Here is a 22,102-nt window from a genome sequence, read left to right on the forward strand (position 1 = left end):
AGGTCTATTAAATATTCTGTCTAATTTATTAAAGCTGCTGGTAATTGTGGGCTTTGCATTTGCGTGATTATTTTAAGAACTCTGAAAAGCAGCTGTTAAGTTGTTGCAGTCAGACAGTAGGCTGTATAAAAGGCAAGGGGGCGTGGGAGACTTGTCTGCAGCAAGAAGGAGACCTCGAGCGAGGATCTAACGAGAGCCTGTACTTCTAGAGTGGAGGCATTACAATAAGGAGAGTAAGAAAAGATGGAACGATATTCCGAGGCGCACTGAAGAAGAAGCCTCATATACATGTAATACAATGCCCACAGAATGTATTTTTTGTAATGTGGCATTCTGATATTTAGCAATACTGGTTCAGGCAGTATTGTTAAATTCGAGTTTGAAAGAAAACAGTAAAAACAAAAAGAACAGAGGGACGGATGATGTGGTTAGTTTGCAGCTAGAGCAAAAACAGTACAGCTGGTTGTAGGCACATCTGAATAATGCAGCTATATTATAGATCATACAGATACGCTTTAGAACCATACACAGAGTCAGAAATACAGACATACATAAGAAATATCGCTGTACAATGGAAGGATTTTCCACCCTTTTGACTGCCATGGATGTAAGTAAATCAAACGTATTGTTTCTGAAGTTTGAAAAGTCTATACGACTGGAGTTATTCTATAGGAAATAAGTTGAACTGATATGCGAAGCACAGTAACCTAGATTGTAAACTCTGAAGTGGTGCATTTGTTTATTAAGAAGCCACCACACATTCAGTATTGGATTGCCTTTGTCCTGGAGGTGTATTTTCGAGCTTGTAACAGATCTTCATGTGTTGCAAGAACTGCTTGTACCAAAATCTCCAATTCCAGATTGGTCAGTTTCAGTTTGTTGTAAGTGACTCTGCAGCTGATGCACAGTCCGCACATCCTAGTCTTGTATCTTGTAAAGCGCTTTGTGATGGTGGTCCACATGAAAGGCGCTATATATTATTATTTTAAAAGCCGACTGGAAGTGAATTTTCCTCTCATCCGGGGTACTGACCATCCGGAAGTTTATTGTCAGTTGTAAAGGTGAGGGAAGGACAGCTTTTCTTGTTTTGAAATCAAGACAACCCTTTAATGCATGAAATATACAAAATTAGCTGAAGTATTTTTGGACACATAATAAATATATGTTTTTATTGAAAATGTTTTACACTTGTTTCCTTTGCTTTATGTGTGGGGAAAAAATGGCATCCTCATATAAGGATATATTCTTCATGAATAAAAAAATGTGTTTGAAATTTAAAATAAAAGCTTTCCCAATCAGTAATCAATTTAATCGAATAATTATCGTTTCTCTAGCAGAGATATAGCTGTGAATTCAAACCCTCTATCTTAAATTCCTAAAAAGCTATAAGAAAGCGCCTTCAGCAGAGTAAAGGCTCATATGTTCGTCCCACAGTGAGCTGGTTTCATCTTGTATGAAAGTGGTCGATGCAGCTCTTGAATGGTGTGTTCTGTCCAGTGTGAATCCAGACAGCCCCTAGTTTCTATGTTGCTGTGGATGTCACTCATGTATTTAAGCTGCATGCTTGCTGAGGGGAAACTGGTGGTCTGGATCCATTAGCACAGATTCTCCCTTCGTTAAGAGTACTAACCAGCAGTTTGAAATCTACTATCCCCCGAGTCGTGGGTACAGTACAGTCACCCTTGACCCAGCCACTGCCACTGTCCTCATTAGAGCACAGGCCACTTTGTCATTTTTTTGGAAGCATTTTTGACTGGCATCTGCCAGTTATTTTAATTGCATCTTGAACTATCTTGTTATGTGTAACTGTAATTGTTTGAACCACAGTGATGACAAAGCTTTAGTTTTTTGTTCTGTTTACGTGCGCGCTTGGCTTGACTGCTGTCAAAACAGGATGCAGCAGTTTCTAGCCAAAACAAAGGATTACCTTTTTGTTTCTGTAAAGAAATATTGATTTTGAATGTATCACGTTACAGAACTCCAGCTTGGGGTCAGATTTGTTTGAAAGAAACATTTATTTGGTACTTAATGGGTTAAAGAGGGGGTCAGCAGACTTCTTAGACACAGAGCTGGAAATGCATTTAAATACAGCAGGATCTTCCGCTTCATTTCTTTTATTCCCAGCTCTGTATACCCCCGTGTCAAAGTATCGCATGCTTTATTACACGGCCAGCACAGCAGCGTGCAAGCCTGTCTGATGGCTGTCTGTTTATTTTCCAAGCTCTGTGAAGAAGAGCAGTGCCCATGATCACCACTGTGGGGAGCTGTAAACACATGGTATATGGATATATAGAGAGAGAGATGGACACACAACGCTCTCTTATACAATGGCATTAAACTAGCTACAGAACACGTTATTGAGAGTCTCAGAATTTGGGGCTGTCTGGAGGCAGTCTGAAATAGCAGTTTCACCCGTCCCAAGTTTTATTATGAGTCTGATTAGCCACGGTGTGTAGTGACAGGGTCAAGAGAGATGCAAGGCAGGGGAGTCAAACTCCCGTCCTCGAGGGCCAAAGGGGCTTCTGGTTTCATTTTAAGCTAATTATTTGTTCAGTTGGATGTGGTTAATATTTTTTTCAAGGTCTTTTACAGTTGATGATTTCAAAAATGCACTTGATTCACTGTTCGATTTAAAGCAGCTTCCAATGTCGTTTAAACTAGTTTTTTTTTTTTTTTTTTTTTTTTTGTTCTTTTCTGTTTATGGTGTGTTCTGTTAATCAGGGGCCAGGGTTCTGTTGCTCCAACGTTGAGGTATTTGTCTCAAAACCTGCCTGACTTTTAGCTGCTTTGAGCTTGTCTGGAGAATCGTAACTGCTGGGTACCGAAGAGCCTTCCTCATTCCGTACAAATCACGTGACAATGTGACCTTTCAACTGTAGAAATATAGGTGGGGCTTTCAGAGTTGAAAGGTCACATTGTCACGTGATTTCAGTACCTGGCACTTACGATTCTCCAGACAAGCTCAAAGCCCAGGCCATAGGCAGATTTTGAGGGAAGTTTGAGTGTCTCCACAGTGGAACAGAACCCAGAACTCAGAATGATCTCAAGCACCCAGAAAATAGTAAGTGAAATAAAAAAAAAAACGTTTTGGACGGTAGTGCGTGTATGCACGAAGCAATGACGAGCAAAACAATTGAAAAGTTTTATTAATGCAGATTTAATTTGCCAAAAAAATAAAACCCCAAAATGCACCCTGTTACGTTCTTCGAAATAAGGGTCACCCCCTACACTTGACCATTATCTCCCCAACGCCCTCGCTGGCTGACAGTGTGCAGAGTACAGAACGCACATCACAGGAGAGATAGCGACTTGATATCATAATGCTGCATTGTGCCTCGTCAGCAGTGGAACGCTGTGCTTTTAAAAGGCTGTTAGTGTTTTAATGGGATTGAGGTAATGGGCTTCAAGAGACGCTGACAAAGACTTTTTAAAAACTCTGCTTTCATATTTTATACCCATTTGGCTTCTTGTGATCGACGACAGTGTTTTGTTGTTTATTTTTTGCAGCAGCAGCAGTGCAAGCGGACTCCTCCCCTCCCATCCTCATAGACCCTGATTTCAGTGCAATGTGAATGGGGTGGGTAGGGTTCATTAAAGGTCTGACAATGTCCTGATATGAAGTGTGTCATGATACAATATCTATCACGATGCTGGCGATGGCCCTTATTGGCTTACCTGTGTAACGCATAATAAGATCAGATGATCATGTAAAGATGGGCAGTTTTGTTAAGACAAAAATGAAATCGAGAGAGTATGCTTGCATACCAACTTTAAAACCCACATGGTATTTCAAGAGCCGCTGACTTGCAATGACTGTGCTGTTGTGCGTTTTGTCTTTGTATCACAATGCAAGCGGTGCGTTCTAGCACGCAGAGAAAGGATCGCAGTTCATTGCTACACAGGGAATAGTTACTAGCTACTGTCCACTTAATAGCACTGACTTTCTGCAACAGAGGAAAGCAGCAGATATTATAGATTGCGCTGGATGAGTTCTGCAGATATTATAGATCACTCTGGAGAATTTCTCCTTCTTGTGGTTTTGTCTTTGTTTACAGTCCAGATGCACTCTGTTACCTGAGCACTGGTCCTGGCTGCACTTAGCGCTGAGTGGAGGGATTCACAGCATTAGATCAGAGTGCTGTCTCAACAGGGCACAGCCCAGGCAGGCCTGCCAAAGTCTTAATGAGTTTCTTTAGGTATTACTGTGTATTGTACCACTACACTTTGCATTGTGTCTCTATTGTGTATTTACATTGTGGTTACTTAGTAAAGACTGTGCATATGTACTTGATTACAATGTTATTATGCATAGTTACACTTAACGTATACATCTTTTTGAACAATATATGCAAGTACACAATTGTATCAGAAAAGGACTGGAGTTAGGGTTATATCGTGCAAAAAGATTTACACATTAGGTACATTGTAACTATGCCTAATAACACTGTAATGATGTGCAAGTGGACATGTATATACTAAGTAAAGCTCTGTAAATACACAGTAATGAGAGACACTTCATGTAAAGTGCTCAGTAGAAAGTCCAGGTTGTTAACCCATTTAGTTTTACAATATTGAGGGGTGCAGAATTTGTGTTCCACTGCATTGTAGCGAATGCATAGTCAAACCAGGGGAAAAAAGCCTGGGGGGGGAACCTGCAAAAATATTGTGCAGAAATCCCATGGTTAACTTTGTATAAGCGATCCCAGCGTGCATCTCAATACTTATAGCCCTTGGGAGTGCTCAGTAAAGTGCATGGCTGGCCAGAACCCAGCCCATTCTCACCCAGCCTCAGAGCTCCAAGCACAGCCAGCGAGTGGAGAGCAGAAACCAGCCCCCGCCTTTATCGACAACCCCCCCCCCCCGATCATCCTTAACATGGTGCATTATTAACTACTTAGTCATCGCTTAGTAAAACGAAATAAAAGTACCCCCCCATCCCCCCTCCCATTTCTTCTTTAATTATTCATGCTTGGTAATTGTTTTGACAGAGCAGCACTTAAAACCCAGGAGCTGTGTGTGCGTGTGTGCATTTGCGTGTGCGTGTGTGTGTGTGTGTGTGCATTTGCGTGTGTGCGTGTAGCCGAGCCTAGCTGCAGTCTCAACCCTGCAGTGTTCAAAGTGGGGAGTCTGGAGCCAGATTTTACTAGGAGCTTGATTAGCCCTGTGTTTAGGTAACAAGCTCATATGGGTCTTATTAAACTCACAGTTCACGGGACAGGAGCTAGGGCTGCGAGGAGGAAGAACCTCAGGAATTGCAGCAGCAGAGATGTGCTTTGTGACCAAGGAAAGAGGACAGGGCTTCCCTGAGGCTCGCGGAGAGTCCCCTGACAGTGAGACCAGCCTCCAAGCGTGTGAAGCAAGTGTTACCTCCCCCCAGGGGAACCAGGAGGGTAAAGAATTGTAACATGAGAGAGAGTTAGGAGAGATTGGCCGGGGGTCTCTGGCTCACAGAGGACGAGGACAGCGCGGCTGGGCCTCTAAGGTTGGGACGTGAGCTTCACATGTCCCCAGAGGGAGACTGATGCAGAGGTGGAGGAACAGCAAGAGAGAGTAAGGGAATGACGGAGGGTTTAATTCAATGTTATTGGCTGGATAGAATGGGGGAAGAGCCCTAGCTCCACAGAAGTTACAGTAAAACCAGGAATGGATCAAACTGCTGTGCAGTGGGAGTCTTATTTCCATCCCTTTAAGATTTGACACTGTTAATAAAATGAACAATGATATATTTAAATCGATTAATCTAATAAACATTATTTTTAGATCAATGATTTTAAAAGCACTTATTATCATAATTTAACAATGGTATATAATCATATAGCATATTTATATCATCGTTAATCTACTGAACAGTGTTTTAGAATCAATTTTTGCTATTACCTTGATCAATGCAGCAAAAAAAGACCTTTTTTGCTCCAAGTGTTGTGCTGCCTCTGTCTGACTTTATTCAATTTACAGTTTGAAGACAGACCCCTTATATAAGTTTACCATGGCAAAATCACAGGAAAGTGTAATAAAGCATAATGACAGCATAGTGACGCATATAGCATTGTAAAGGTATGGTAAAGCATATTTAAAAACATGGCAAACCAGGGTAAAGGCATCGAAAATCACTGTGCAAACTTCCGGTGGTAAACTTTTACAACTGTCATTCCTTCACTATTTGCACTATCCTGCAGGAGCCTATGCCCTAGAGCAGAGCAGGGAAGAGCAGAGCAGAGCAGGGAAGAGCAGAGCAGAGCAGGGAAGAGCAGAGCAGAGCAGAGCAGAGCAGAGCAGAGCAGAGCAGAGCAGAGCAGAGCAGAGCAGAGCAGAGCAGAGCAGAGCAGGGCAGAGCAGAGCAGAGAAGGGCAGGACAGGGTCCTGCTGTAAGTTAATAAGAGTGTCTCTTAATGTATGAGAAATGTCATCTCATGCAATTTGGGAGAGAGCACTGACAAGTGAAACTGATAGGAGACTCCCTACACACGACATGTTAACTTATTATAAATCACACAAGTAAAGACTGTACTCAGGATAATGAAGAATGCAGGCTGGTCTGCAGGTGCTGTGTCGTGCTGAGACTGTCCTATATAAGTGCAGAATGCAGGCTGGTCTGCAGGTGCTGTGTCGTGCTGAGACTGTCCTGTATAAGTGTAGAATGCAGGCTGGTCTGCAGGTGCTGTGTCGTGCTGAGACTGTCCTGTATAAGTGCAGAATGCAGGCTGGTCTGCAGGTGCTGTGTCGTGCTGAGACTGTCCTGTATAAGTGCAGAATGCAGGCTGGTCTGCAGGTGCTGTGTCGTGCTGAGGCTGTTTATTGAAGCTGGATAGTCTTGCACCAGTAGCAGTAAAGGATTAAATGTATTTTTACCTTGTTGAGATCGTAGCAATTGCATTTGTTGCTTTTCTGTTTCTGCAGTGTTGCTAATATTGGTTAAAGGTACCAGGCATGCATGGGTGTATTGCTTTGTTGAGATGTTTGCATGTTGCAGTGAGGTGTGGTGTTCTGTGCACAGGGGTTGACATTGGCAAACACAGCTGCTGGAATCTTGGCAGATACTTCGCTGTGATTGGTTGATTCCTGATACGCGATTTAGAATTCTTTCAAGCGGTCAGGGTATGACGGAGGTGCAGTTTCAGGCTGTTTCACGTCACCTGGATGTGACGAAGACGGTCGGTATTTCTAGTTCTCCAGAAAGCGAAACAGTTTAGTGGAGCCGGTCAGACCCGAGGACCCGACCTGTACTGAAAGGGTTTTCAGTCACGCAACACCAGGTCGGGTCAGGTCCGATTTCGTTTACTCAGTAATACACAAACTGTCGATTTATTATTAAAGAGGCTCTCTTTGGTACTAAAAACCATTTTTATAATTCCTGTTGCATGCACTGGCTTCCCCAAGTAGCACGTGGCATGGCTTGCAGAGAACAGCAGCAGACACCTGACCCACATCGAAGGGGTTTCTTTTAGATCTCAATCCTGGTCCCGGGGGAACACTGCCTTGCTGGTTTTTGTTCCAACCAAGCTCTCAATTACTTAATTAAACCCTTAATTGAACTAGTAATTAGCTTAATTTGACTTTTTAAATAGTGTAGCTAATAAAAAGTTGGATCATTTAAGTTCCTTATACAATTTTATACCTAATTTAAAATAATTAAAAAGCTCAGATTAGGCAAATTATTAGTTCAGTTAAGGGTTCGATTATGTAATTGAGTGCTTGGTTGGAACAAAATCCAGCAGGGCAGAGTTCCCCCAGGACCAGGGTTGAGAACTGCCTCTCTAGATCATTCTTAAGAGTCAGAGTAATGGATTTGTGAAAGAAAAGCTTAAGACAAACGAATTCCATTAACAAAAGCTCATAGAAAAATGCAAGTCTGCAGTGTGGGAATCATTTGTTGTTATCGTGGACAAAGAAGGTAAACAAGTTTCATTTCAATTCCATTTGTAATAAAATCACGCATTTACGAGATCGTACTTCGGTTCATCGGATTTTCAGATAATGTATTTATCTTTGCATCTTTTACACAAACATATTCCATATTTCATTTTACAGTCCTCTGTGTAGGTTCACGATCGAACAAACACTGTCGTTCAGCCAGATTTCCAGGTTGACTGAAAATAAACTGCTTTCATCCTGTCTCTAGTCAGTCCTTATACTCAGCAGGGGAAAGGAAAAGCATTCCTCTGTTTTATCGGGCTTGGGCGAATCCGGGTCTGGTCGGGTAGATAATTTGGACCCGTGAAGACCACTACTTTACACTTCTCTTATTTTTCTATGATGTTTGCAGTCATCCTCTGCTGTTCTCATTGTAATGATTCTAATGTTTTATTCTGATAGGTCTAGCCTAAGATGCTTTGACTGTGAGTTCAGGAGCTGTCTTTCAGTTCTGATTCCCTGCCACAGACGCACATAATGCAGACTAGATCAAGTGCCTTTAAATTAGTAAGTGCTGGTACCGCCTAGCGGACAAGCAGTGTATTGCCAGCAAGACAAAAGGAAACAGGAGTCAAACAGGCAGGTCGCTAGATGGCGCTGCACAATGTGGCTTTTTCTGAAGCTCACATGGTCTGATTGGAGTGAGTTTGGCCTACAACTCGGGAAGCAGGTACCAGTAAACAGCAACAATTTTTAAACTCTATACCAGGGGTGCCCAATTCTAGTGGGGGAGGGCTGCAGGTTAAACAGGTAAAATATGACCATTAACTACTTCAGGGCCTTGGTTCAATTAAACAATTTGGAACCAGGTTGGAACAAGGCATGGAAGGGGCAGCGTTGGCCAGCCCTGATCTATAACATTGTCTTTGACATGTAAAGTGTAAAATACAAGCTAACTACCGAAAGATGTTCAGCAGAAGAACAGGGATACCAGTGCTAGTAAAAGGTAGAGTAATGAGTCTGTTCTCCACAAAAATGAATAATAATAATAATAATAATAATAATGTTCTGTGATCCTCCTTGTCAATGCTCAGTATGAATACTCTCAGAGTGCAGCAGAGCCCTGTGAAAACACCTCCCCTCTTAGCGGAGTGCAATCCAGCTAATGGACCTGGAGCAGATTCTGCTGGATTGTGTGGAGGGAGGGAGGGCAACACCTCAATCCATGACTTGACTTTCGTCAGCAAGTAACTGTACAGAGAGACACCCTTAATACACAGGGATGTGTGTTTGTCAAACTGGCACTGTTTTCACGTGTCTGTAGAGAAGCGCATCTCCAGTCGCGATGAAACTTGGTAAGATTTCTGAAGTTACTGAGAGAATCTGAAAATGATATATGTCTAATTACCATGGCATCAAAAGCCTGTGAGTACCTCCTTTAAAAATCAATGAAGTCAGGACTTTTCGGACCACAAGTCCTTATCAAGCTGAAAAATGTATTATATATAAGAAAAAGGGAAAAAAGAAAAGGATATTTTAGGTACTTAAAAAGGTAGAATCATTGATTACAAATCAATGAATCAATTATTCTACCTTTAAGTACCTAAAATATCCTTCTTTTTTTTCTTAATGATCATTGTGGTACACAGCAGTCTTCCTTTTTCTCAAACTTTATATATATATATATATATATATATATATATATATATATATATATATATATATATATATATAAAAAAATGGGTATTTGCGTAAAAATTCACCCTTTCATTTTAGTCATTTTTCAAAATGTGCGACACAGTGTGCCAGTCTGGAGTTTCTCAAAGATATTGGAAGAAATAAGATCCATTCTGAGGGGTAACCTTGATCCATTCCTGGTTCTACTATGAGTTTAATAAGACACAGCTGGAATGGGTGGCACTGCTATGCAACAGGAGTCTTATTTCCATCCCTGTACAAAACAGTTGCAAATAACTCTACTCCAAAGTCGTTTGACCTAGTCCAGGTTTTACTGGATGCTTGATTAACCACAGTGTACAAGTAACAAGCTCAGATGTCTTATTACACTCATAGTAAAATCAGGAATGGATCAAGCCGCTATGCAATGGGGGTCTTATTTCCACTCCACAAGAAGTATCTTAACAAAAACACAAGCCTATTGGGATCTCCTTATCTACCCTCCTTCATGTACGTCTGGCGTGAGCAACAGCTTGACAGCACTGCGGAATCATCAACCGATGTACAGGGATGGAAATAGGACTCCCACTGCATAGCGGTTTGATCCATTCCTGGTTTTACTAGGAGTTTAATAAGACACGCCTGAGCTTGTTACCTACACACTGGGGCTAATCACGCTTGGCGTAAAACATGACGTGGATGGATGCTATGCAATAGGAGTCTTTTTTCAATCCCTTCTGTAAAGGCTTTTTTCTTGTTATCCTGGTAAGGTATAAGTTGATCAAATCAACCCCTAAGCTTTTCCCATCTCTCTCTCTCTCTCCTCTCTCTCGCTCTCTGTGTTTTCCCTTGCTTATCGAGTCTCATCTTTCCCCTCCAGAGTTGTAATAGATACCCAGGCTATCCGGCCCAAGAAGGGGCGGGGAACGTGCTTTTAAAATAAATAAAATAAATTAAACAAGCACTCTGTAAAAACCACAGGCCTGCTGCTGACGCAAGACTTTTTTTTTTTTTTTTTTTTTTTTTTTTCCCAGAGCTAAAACTTTCGCAACATTGTCTCTGGGAACTGCTTTCATTTCAATCAATGCTGTCAGGTCTAAATGTAATGAGAGAGGGAAGAGAGAGAGAGAGGGGGTTGAGAGAAAGAAGTGGAAAGGTAAGTGAATATAACAATAGAAACCAATACAAATAAAAGTTTGAATATGACAGAATGAGAGGGGGGAGGGGTTCCAAGTGGGAACTGATAAAGGGAAAGTTAGAGAATTAGGGAGGAAGAGAGGGTGGAATGGAATGAAAGTGCGGAGGGAGGGAAGTCTGCCAAGCAGTACATCACTGCAAGAGAGAGAGAGAACAGATACACAGAAAAAAGGATAGCGTGTACAAGGTGAAAGAGGAGGGCGAAAAAGGAAGTCGAGAACGGAGAGATGGCGTGAGGTGAGGAAGAGAGAAAAACACAAAGAAGGGAATTCAGCTTCAAGGAAGAACCTCACGGGACAGAGCGAGAGAGAGAGAGGTGAAAAAAGAGGGAGGGAGCGTGGCACAGGATCGAGAGAGAGAGAGAGAGAGAGAGAGAGAGCAGACCAAAGCCCGGCTCCTCAGTCCAGTCCTAGCCTATGGAAAGCAGTGTAGAAGCAGCGTGCAGAGGGAGAGAAGGCTGCAGGATACCTAGCCACCAGACCTCTACCCTGGGACTGCAGAAGCAGCGCTGACCAGACCCAGCTCCAGAGCACTGCCTGCCTGGGTCACATTACCCAGCCAAGCCTTAAGTAGCAGCTTTCAGAACCAAGACTGGCTGGAAAGAGCGGACCAGACCAGAGTCATTACAGCAGGGATCATACAGTCTGCCAGATGCGTTATGTAACTAGAACTGACATTATTAGTCTTTTTATTTTTAATTGTACGTTTGTCTTTAAATTATTTTTAAAAATGTAAATGTTTACTTGAATATCCTTTATATCTTTTTTTGATGCCAACAAATATTTGGGCAACTTGTTTGAGGAACTGCATTTAAAGCATATTTAAATATTTTCTATTTTCCAAAACTGATATAGATAAGCAGTAGGAAACCAACATCAAGCTTGGTTTTTGTTTTCAAAACTCAACAGGTTGTTTGTTTTTTTTTTTTTTTTTTTCCAACCGAGGAAACAAAAACAATATTATATATATTAAAAAAAAAAAAAAATCAAATTAATGTATTTACAATGAATCCTGACCCAGCAGTCAGACATCACCAGGCACTGCATGATTGTGTGAACTTAGTGTAGTAATTCTGGCTTGCAGTTAATTAAATCTATTTTCTGTCATTAACCGGTACTGGGAAGAAAAAAAAAAAAAAAATTCCTCTTTCTACCCTGTGCCAGGAGATTACCATCGTCATGACTTAAGACCGTCATTCATCTGTGTTTTTTTTTTTTTTTTTTTTTTTTTAGTTCACTTTGTTTTGCCTGGGATCTGTGCGCCATACCCTTACAGCCCAAGACAAAACGCTCTTTCCAGGACGTTTCAAACTTCATTGAACTTTGACAGAAGCTAGAGAACGCGCTGGGAGTGCGATGGGTCACTGAGCAGTGTGTTCAGAAGTCTTGTGGATTACTGTCGGCCCACACCCCTTGGAGAGACAGAGAGACAGAGAGACAGGGAGAGGGGTCTCGGGGGAGCTCTGAATGAGCACCGACCCACGCCGTTCGGAATGGGGATTCAAGGCATGGAGATCCTCGCGGTGGGGGTGGTCCTCTTTATGTTCATGGCTGTCCTCAAGCAGTTTGGGGTCCTTGAACCTATGGAAGGTAAGGGGGATGGGGGATGGACCCCTATAACTGGCTACAACCTTCTGAAGTCCCCTGTGACAGGGCGCTTGTCTTGTGGCTCTTTCGCACGGTTAAAACCCTCGCCTAAGTGAATGTTATTTTCTGCATTGACCCAGGATAATTCGCTCAATACTACAAGAGTACATAAGTTCAATACTTAATATTTTATTAAACTTAGACTAACAGTAAGCATTACAGGACAGGTAAAAGACTACCAGTCCTGGAGATGCAGAGTGCAGCAGACTTCTCTTCCTCTTATCTCCAGCGGGCTCTAGCTGTGCTCTGTTTGCAACCCTGGCTTGTTTCTGACTTTCTTTCTTTAAAAGCTCATCGCTTCGTTGTGACAGTACTCTAAGTTTGGTTTAACAGGTGCCTCTTGTTATATTCTACTTCCCCTGTTCTTTGCTCCGAATCTTCCCGTTCTTTGCAAAGCAGGCTCGCACTTAATCACACAAATCCTGCAAGCAGACGTTTCAGTACAAAGTTCGCAGTCTGCCTCCTTCTCAGTAGCTTCTCCCTCCTGCTCACTCTTAGGTATATTGTTACATTGTAGAACGTCACAGAAAGTTCTTGTCTTGACCGCATCCTAAAACAGCCTTAAAGATTGCGTAACAGGGTTCCGAAAAATATAGCGTTCCACGTCCCCATGTGTTGTTAAAACTGTTTAAATAACGTACTTACTGTCATTTTTCTTTTCATTGTTAACATCCTGACAACTTTTTACACTTATAACTTTAAAGTCCGTTTCAAAGCTCTTTTAAAAATGTCCGCTCTAGTGCACTGATTAAGGCTATTGCCCAGATCGTCAAACAGGCAACACGGCAATAACGATCCAGGACGTGGTACGGAACGCAAAAGACAGAGCACTTGTCATGTTTCTTTTCTTAATCGCTCTAGAGGACAGATCTCAAACCCCAGTGCACTAGAGCAGACATTTTGAAAAGAGCTTTGAAGCAGACTTTAAAGTTATAAGTGTAAAAAGTTGTCAGGATGTTAACACTGAAAAGAAAAATGACAGTAAGTACGTTATTTAAACAGTTTTAACAACACATGGGGGGCGGGTAATGCTTTGCTTTGCTAAACCCTGCTGCTTACTCTTTGAGTTCCAATAATGTACACAGCCAAATTATGCTGGCTTAGCAGCACAATATTGAAACAGTACCTTATTCAAGCTGGGTAAAACGAGTCACATCGAGATCAGGAGAGAAACTGTATCGGGATCCACCGAGATTACAAGATCATTTATTTTGAGGGTCTTGACATAACCAATTTCTGGAATAGACTGCAATAGACAGCAAGTCGGTATCCCCGCTCGCTGGTGTGTTGTGCTCCAGTGTGTGTTATCTGGCACTCCCTGTGGTTATACTTCTGCTTATTGTTATTTATCAAGCTTCCAAAAGCTGAATTGTGGTTCGTCGGTCAGGTGCGCAGCTGTAATTTCTGCCCCCTCTGAAACTGATTTTTGTATTGTTGTAGGGAGGAGAGAAATTGCAGTTGCACCCCCTCTAAACAGATTGAAAAGCAGTGTATTGCTGGAATATTTAGTAAGTCTGATAAATAATGTTCTGAGCAGAAACGACAACAGAAGATTATTATTATTATTATTATTATTATTATTATTATTATTTATTTCTTAGCTGTGTACAAAAAGATCAAGAATTACAATACAATTAAGAGCAAGATACAAAATACAATGACTTCAATCCTAATAATACAATAGGGAATGTCATTTCAAAAGCGTTTAACTGCAGTCTTTAACCAAAATCTCGTTTCACACAACTATAACCAACCTATTCATACTGAATGCACACACTTTATAAAACATGCAGCCATTCGAGAAGATGATTGGGAATTAAGTGAATGGCATTGGTGTGAGGGTCCGTTGATGGCACAGGCAGAGTGGATGGAGGGGGGTGAGTAATATAGCAAGCACTACAATTCAAGGTCGATTTGTAACATTTTTTTCCTTTTATTTGATAAAAACTCATCTTGGATGGGAGCAGTCTCTTGAATAGCAATCTTTATATAGCACCTTTCGTAGTGGACCACTATTATAAAGTGCTTTACAAGATACAAGACTAGGGTGTCTGAACTGTGCATCGGTTGTAGAGTCACTTACAACAACGTCTCACCCAAATGACGGAGCACAAGGAGGTTCAGTGACTTGCTCAGGGTCACACAGTGAACCAGAGGCTGAGCTGGGATTTGAACTGGGGACTTGCTGATTATAAGCCTGTTTATTTAACCACTGGACCACACTGCCTCCTAACACTGTGTTTGCTGCAGTCTTTTGTCCTCTGTCTTGGTAATATTGACCTCGCCGTGGCGTTCTCTGTTTCAGATTGGTATCGTGATTGATTGATCCTTTCTGGATCCAGCAGTCTTGATCTGTTGTTCCATCAGCAATTACAAATCGAAGCAGTGGGAATGTCCCCCTGGCCTGAGAGCAGAGTGTTTGGTGGTGTGCGGCAGAGCGTGGGGTCGTGTTCACAAGCGACTGTCATTCAACTAAAGAAAGACACTGCAATCCCCAAATTTGACGTTGTTGTTGTTGTTGTTGTTTTTTTTTGGCAGGTCTGAAACCTCGGCGCAACATAATATACCCTAATATCCACTCGCCGTACCACTGCCCTACTTTTAAAATCCAATTTCATCCTGGCTTCTCAGCAACAATATTGTTGCGTTACTTTTTTGTTTTTGCTGTAGTTTTCTAATTCAGTTCTAGTTCCCTGTGCTGTAGGTCAGATTCACTCCCTGTTTGTGTGTTCTGTTGCGCTTCAGCGCACGTTAGACATGGTGTGCCGTAATCTTGGGTATGTGACGGCTGTCTGTCTGTCTGCCTGGCTGGCTGGCTGTCTGTACGGACGCTCTTTTCTATGTTATTTAAAGGTTTTGCTTAGCTAGACAGCAGCTAGTCCGATTGTGATTACTGCTTATGTTGCTGTTGTTTTACATATAGAACATGTTTTTTAATTTATGGCCAGTTTTTCCACGCACTGTATCTGGATAACTATTTGCCAAGGGCATTCTTTAGTTTCTAAACTGTATGACAGTGTCTCAGGTCCATGCAGGCAGCTCCCTGTATTTCAGTCCTTTTTGCCCGTGCGCTCAGTGGATGATGAGAGCTGTGAGTCAGCCCTTGTCACGGACAGGCTTGTTTTTAAGGTGTGTTCCTGAATTCCTTTGTGTTTCCAATGCAGATTTTCTGTGCTTTGTGAACTTCTCTCTTTCTCCCTCCCTCTCTCCCTCCTGCTCTCTTATTGTAAAAAATCTGGGACCACAGGATAGTCTTGCATTACCCTGCATTAATAATAGAGCAGGTATTGAACAGGCTTCCTTTCTCTGCGGCTAAATATGGACTCTGACTTATTGAGGAAAAGTGAAGGACATGCACTATATATATATATATGTTCCTGGTGCTTGAACCTTCCTCACTCCTTCCATCGAATTACTGTTTGTTCCAGATATTTAGCGAGTGATGATATACAGCTACCTACAAAACCTGCAGAATTCAGGCTCTCCAGGAACATAGGTTGGCCACTCCTGCACTAGATCCACACTGCTTTCCTCCCTCCCAGTCCATCAGCTCTAACCACTAGAGCCACACTTCATCCCTTCCTCCCAGTCACTCCTCAGCTCTAACCACGAGAGCCACAATGCTTCCCTCCCTCCAAGTCACTCAGCTCTAACCACTAAAGCTACATTGCATCAGTCTCTTCTCAGTCCTAACCACTAGAGCCACACTGCTTCCCTCCCTCCCAGTCCCTCCTCAGCTCTAACCACTAGAGCCACACTGCTTCCCTCCCTCCCAGTCCCTCCTCAGCTCTAACCACTAGAGCCACACTGCTTCCCTCTCTCCCAGTCCCTCAGCTCTAACCACTAGAGCCACATTGCAAATCTCTGCTTAGTGAAAAACTGTGCAAGATTTGCATCACAACTGAAAAGAAGCAAGCCACAGATGCTTAAATGCAGTGGTAGTGCTGACAGTAAAATACGGTACTGTGATGTCATTTTAATTCAAAGGCCATTACACGTAACACTTCATGGCAGTTAAACTAGGCACCCTGACGAGACGATCGCTTCTCAAGTGTACTGTAGTAAAATAGGATTCTGCAGCCTTGAGTAAACATAATCGTGATCATATAACAAGCATCTTACCCACGAGGACTTGTTTCAGTGTGTTGTCCTCAGTGATTGAGCACCATTGACATCTGTATACTGTGTTTAAACTGCTGACGGCACACTTTTGCTAATTGCAGTGTGACAGAGTGGCCGAGGACAGTGTAAATGATCAGGCTGGAGTCTTGATTTATAGTTTTAAACCAGTGTTGGTTTTATTTTTCTTATCCTGCAGTGGTGAAACAACCACTAATAAAACAAACAAAATAAACTGAGCTCTCGCTGGAGTGCAAACACTAGATCCCTGATCTTAGTTTTGGTTTCTTTTTTTGTTACGTCTCCTTCCTTACGCTTCTATGCCCTCATCACAAAGCTAAGCCATTTCTATCAGGGTGTCATTAACTTTAACAAGCAATTAACCAATTGACTATTAGCCAGAATTCATTAAGGAAAGCAGCTGTGGATTTTTCGTGGGCGTGCTCACATGCGGGAACTCATGACATCTAGTGGTCAACCCATTACACTGCAGCCAGGGAACACGCTCTCTTCATTCTCTTACTAAAAGTTTGATTCCGCACACAGTAATCACAGCGGTCTGCTTTTAAGAATCATCCGCTTATAAGAGTCAAGACACCCGGGGCGGATGTGATTCTTATAAACGGACTGCACTGTCCTTTTTTCGGACTTCCTGGCACTTGTAAAAGCTCTGCGGTAAACGGCAGACTCGGTGGGCTCCAGGATGATTAACTCAAACAGCACCCAGGCAGGGATCATGTTTAGGGCTTCTGTTTTTCAGGTTTTATTAATTGTATTTTTCTGTGCTTATTTTGAGCTATTTTTGAATTTTAGGTAATCCGTTTTTTTGTTTTGTTTTTTTCGGGTCTTTCGTTTTTGATATACTGTATGAAAAGAGTGTTTTCGGTTACTTTCCAAAATGCTTGAGCGCATTTTTTTCCTGTCAAGATATAGGTATAGTAATAACTCGACAGTACTTGCACACTTCAGTTGTCCCTTCTCTCCTTTGCTGGCTTCCGCAATGAAATCTCTCTGGGCACATTCTTCTGGGGTTTTTGTGTGGAGGCATTTTTGTGCATTTCGATGACAATTCAGTTTTAAACCCTCCGTATCTTACCTGTAATGCAGCTTTAAATCCAGCTGAAAAGCCTCCATCCAGATTGTAATCTCGTTTTAAATCTTGCAAGCGGAGTCTCCAATAGGAATGTAGGAATGTGCTGTCACTCAGTAGTTGGGGCGGATTTAAAGTGTTCAGAACGAATCAATGATAGATACAAGTCAGGAAGGCGGGACATTGCCAAGCAGCAATGGGACATGTTTAAACCTGCAGTTTATAAAGCTGTAATACAGCAATGAAGCTGTACAAACAGTACAGTTACTGTTGGTAACTGCATTAACCTTAGTAAAGGCTAGTCACTTATTAAATTGTGGCACCCTCGATTCCTTGTTTAAAAGCTAATTTAGTTGTTTCACAGCAAAACACTGTAAATGATTGCATTGCTAGTATTGTTGTAGTATTGTTAATACCTTTTATTTCACAAACATAAACTAATTGAAATTTCAATGATTGCACATTAAAGGCACTAAGGGCATTCTACTAGTAAAACCAGCCTGTGATATAAATAAAAGGTATACTGTAATAACAACACTGTATTAATAATAATAATAATAATAATAATAATAATAATAATAATAATAATAATAGTGCAAGCAGTTTCATTTACAGGATTTGGCTGTAAAACAATGAAATGTGCTTTTAAATCCTCCACATCCTTACTTTCTCATTAAAATGAGGAATGAAGAACCAGAATAAGTGACTATGTATTGATGTTAATACAATTACAAATAACCTCAGCTTGTTGCCTATGCAGGGTGGCTGATCAAGCCTGTATTAAAACCTGGAATAGGTCAAGCTGCTCTGCAATAGGAGTCTCATTCCTGTTGGGTGTTGGGAGAGGTTAGTGGTCCTGGTCCTGCTGTGTGTTGGGAGAGGTGTAGGATTTCACATCTCCTCTCCCAGCTCCCAGACACAGCAAGATTAGCTTTTACTGAGTGTCACCATCCCAAGCTCTTTACAGACAGAACAGAACTGTGTCTTTACTGTAAATAATTTAGCTGCTCAATCAGGTCAGGTTTTCTTGAAAAAAACAAACAAGCAAAGAAGCCACCTTGCTATTGACACCTCAGGGCTCTGATATACTTTTTATACTTTGGGGTAAAAGTTTATCCACAACCAGAAAACACTCACTACAATGTTTTTTTTTTTCAATGTTGAAATTAGTTTTGATTTATATACTTGAAATCGTCCGATCGGCTAGTCTCTCCAGGAATCAGGATCGTGGCTTTACTGGATTCATTTACGGCTGGGTTTTTTTTTTTTCAAGGTCTTTGCCTCAGAATCAAATTGTTCTCTAGTAACAAACAACAATTTTGCCTTTTGGTTTTTTGAACACTTAGTTTGGTTTCACTGCCTTTACTTGACTCTCAGCTTGTCTGGGTGTAAGGTTTGTTTTCTTCTTTAAAATCAAAAGAGTTTCATTCAGGAACAAAGCAAATCCACAGACAGTGCAGGACACAATCTCAACAGCACTGCAAGCAAACCTACAGGTCTCGGCAGCTGGAATTCCAGGCACGAAATACCTTTTACAAGCATTAATATACTGAACTGAATAACCTTTTTTTTTTTTTTTTTTTTCAATTGTCTCAATCCTAAAATTCTACATGATGCAAAACTTTTGGCCACAGCTGTGGAGTAGGTATGATTTGCAGAGGTGGAACTTCACATAGGCGGCTGTGTGGTCCACTGGCTTGTAACCAGGAGGTCAAATCCCAGCTCAGCCTCTGATTCACTGTGTGACCCTGAGCAAGTCACTGAACCTCCTTGTGCTGCGTCTTTGGGGTGAGACGTTGTTGTAAGTGACTCTGCAGCTGATGCACAGTTCACACACCCTAGTCTCGTATCATGTAAAGCGCTTTGTGATGGTTGCTTGCTATGAAAGGCACTAAATAAAAAGATAGAAAATTCAACGTGAATTTGACTTTCTTTAGCGTTTCTAAACTCCGTGCTGTTGAGTCTTGAACAGTTGTGGATTCTTTGTATTTTCTTGTGCTTTGGTTTTCTTTATCGGACAGTGACCGGTCAGCTGGGCTTGTTGTCAAGAGAAATGTCTCTATTTTTATCTTGGGAGCATCTATAAAAATTCTGCGGTGATGCAGCCCCAGTGTAACCAGAGCCCTGCCGCGCTGACGGGAGAGTGATGGAAAACGGAGAGCAGATCAATACCTGACCCATTTAGGGTTCACCGCGATATGCATTCATCAGAGTGCTGACATCAGGCTTTTTACAAGGGAGCTTCAAATATAGTATTATTATTATTATTATTATTTTGTCGGAGTGTGTTTTGGAGCTGTTGCTCCAGTTTTGCATTGCTTGTATTTTCCTCTAAATCTGCTTTTTCTTGGCTTTGTGCTTGTCTGGAGAGTTCTAGCTGCCGGATTTCCTCGTTCTATTCAAATCACATGATAGCGTACCCTTTCAATTCCTCCACCTGATTTCATCAGCATGAGGAAGGCTGTTCAGTCCTGGCAGTTAGGATTCTTCAGACAAGCGCAAAGTCATTTGAAGCTAAACAAGATCTTATTTTTCTTTTGGTTTTTCTTCTATTTTTGTGCTTGCAGTAAATGAAATCTCAAATTGCTAATAAGGGTACCAGTGTCGTTACCATCATTAATTACTGCCACCAAAGGGATCTAATTAAAAACTAGATTTTGGGACAAAATCTGGTTTAAACACTCATTTTAAAATATATAATTTCGGGGTCATTTTAAAATTTGGTAAAGATCTACAATCCTGTAATCAAAGTGTGTTTTTTGGGGTAACCTGCGCATCTAGCAGTATGGTGGCTGCCAGCACCATATAATTCTGTAATATTCCCTTTGAAATTGTGACGCATATTTGGTTCTCTAGTTACAGCATACTGTATGTATTTCTTTCACGACTTGTCATGTGCAGACAACATGCAATGCCCAGTCAAACCACTAGATGGTGCTCAATCCAAAGTTTTATTTTTTAAAAATCTAATTGTACAGTACATTTCCTTCCAGTATTTACAGATATGGCGATGTGACTCCCATTGCATAGCAGTTTGATCCATTCCTGGTTTTACTATGGGTTTAACAAGAGACACCCGAGCTTGTTACCTGTACACACTATGACTAATCAAGCTCCTAATAAAACCTGGAATCAAACCGCTATGCAGAAGGAAGCTTATTTCCATACCTGCTTTATATTGGTTACGTTGGTTCTTTTACGCTCAAAAAAAAAAAAAAAAAAAAAAAAAAAAGGGTGCCAACGAATTTTGCTTTAAATTATTTGTTTATTTAGCAGAGGCTAGGGTGTGTGAACTATGCATCAGCTGCAGAGTCACTTACAACGACGCCTCACCCCAAAGACGGAGCACAAGTGACTTGCTCTGGGTCACACACAGTGAGTGAGCTGGGATTTGAACCCGGACCTCCGATCTTAAAGGGTAACTCAGCTGAAATAGATGCCATTCCTGCAAATGAATGAATACAAACCAGGCGGTGAATGACGGTGATCGTTGTGCCGCCCAGACCTTCCCTCTTTCATTCCTGAGGGATGTTGCATGGTTCATATTACTGTTGCGATGCGTGTTGGATCTGCAGTCCATGCAAATCACGTACATACAGCGCTAACGAAGCTGCCGTTTGAAACTGAGTAATCTTCACATAGATTACATTTGTATTGCGCCTTATCACGCCGTGGCATCTCAAAGCACTTCACAAAACAGCAAGAAAATAATCAGACGGCATCTTTAATTGCTCCTAGCCTGTTATTATTAGCCTCCCGGATGCCTCTACAGAACACCTGTGTTCCGAGACTGGCTGCTAAGCACACAGTATAGCTATCATTACGACAAAGCGTAATATTACTAGAATAAAAAAAATATATAAAATATTTATGGAGTTACAGTAATTCCAGTCAAGTTTACAGTGATGTATTTGACACAACCGTCGTGTGACACAGCGTACCTGAAATCTAATTAGTTGGGCTCCGCTCATGGCTTGTGTGCTTGTCTCAGTTTGAAACTCAGTCGTGTCTGCCAGTGCATTCATGCAGATCCTGTGCAGCATCTGACCAATTCAGCCAATGGGCGCGTTCACAGAGATCATTCTTAGAAGATCATTGGCTAAACTGGTCAGATTCTGCCCAGAATCTGCGCAGAATGATCTCTGACATCCATTACCGGTGCAGACCACAGCCCGGTGTGGTAGATGTCTGATCGTTGTGACGTCGCAGTTCTTGTCCATAAGAAACTTTAGGAAACGAAAGAAGCACACGTGTGTGAATTTGACGTCACTGGCGGGCCACAAGATACAGACTTAGCAACACTATCAGCGTCAAGAACAGTATTCTTTGAAATCCTTTGCTTACTTCGAATGCTTTCAAATTTCTTAAAATCTAAAAAACTAAAATAAAAAAACGTGTATTTCGCTACTATATAACATAGTCTAGTTAAATCCTCCTAGGAGACTTGTTCTATAATTTACATATAGAGTTTTTTTTTTTTTTTTTTTTAATAAAATATAAGAATCTTCTTTAAACGTGTATT

General features: G+C 41.5%; 1 protein-coding gene across 2 annotated transcripts in view; it reads left to right on the forward strand.

Moving 5' to 3' along the window:
- The window catches only part of LOC121302317 (calsenilin-like), a 63,077-nt gene that overhangs the window by 28,407 nt on the left and 12,568 nt on the right, over positions 1–22,102 (forward strand). Inside the window, exons 1-2 of one of the 2 annotated variants that reach the window (XM_041232189.1) lie at positions 10,584–10,684; positions 11,958–12,314. The exons of the other annotated variant lie outside the window; for it this stretch is intronic. Of the exons in view, the coding sequence (XP_041088123.1) occupies positions 12,218–12,314 (97 nt within the window). The 5' untranslated portion in view covers positions 10,584–10,684; positions 11,958–12,217. Of the gene's footprint in view, positions 1–10,583; positions 10,685–11,957; positions 12,315–22,102 lie in introns of those variants that run through there. 2 annotated transcript variants of the gene reach the window in all.

The sequence above is a fragment of the Polyodon spathula genome, chromosome 29, assembly GCF_017654505.1.
Source record: "Polyodon spathula isolate WHYD16114869_AA chromosome 29, ASM1765450v1, whole genome shotgun sequence".
In the NCBI taxonomy this organism is placed as follows: Eukaryota; Metazoa; Chordata; class Actinopteri; order Acipenseriformes; family Polyodontidae; genus Polyodon; species Polyodon spathula.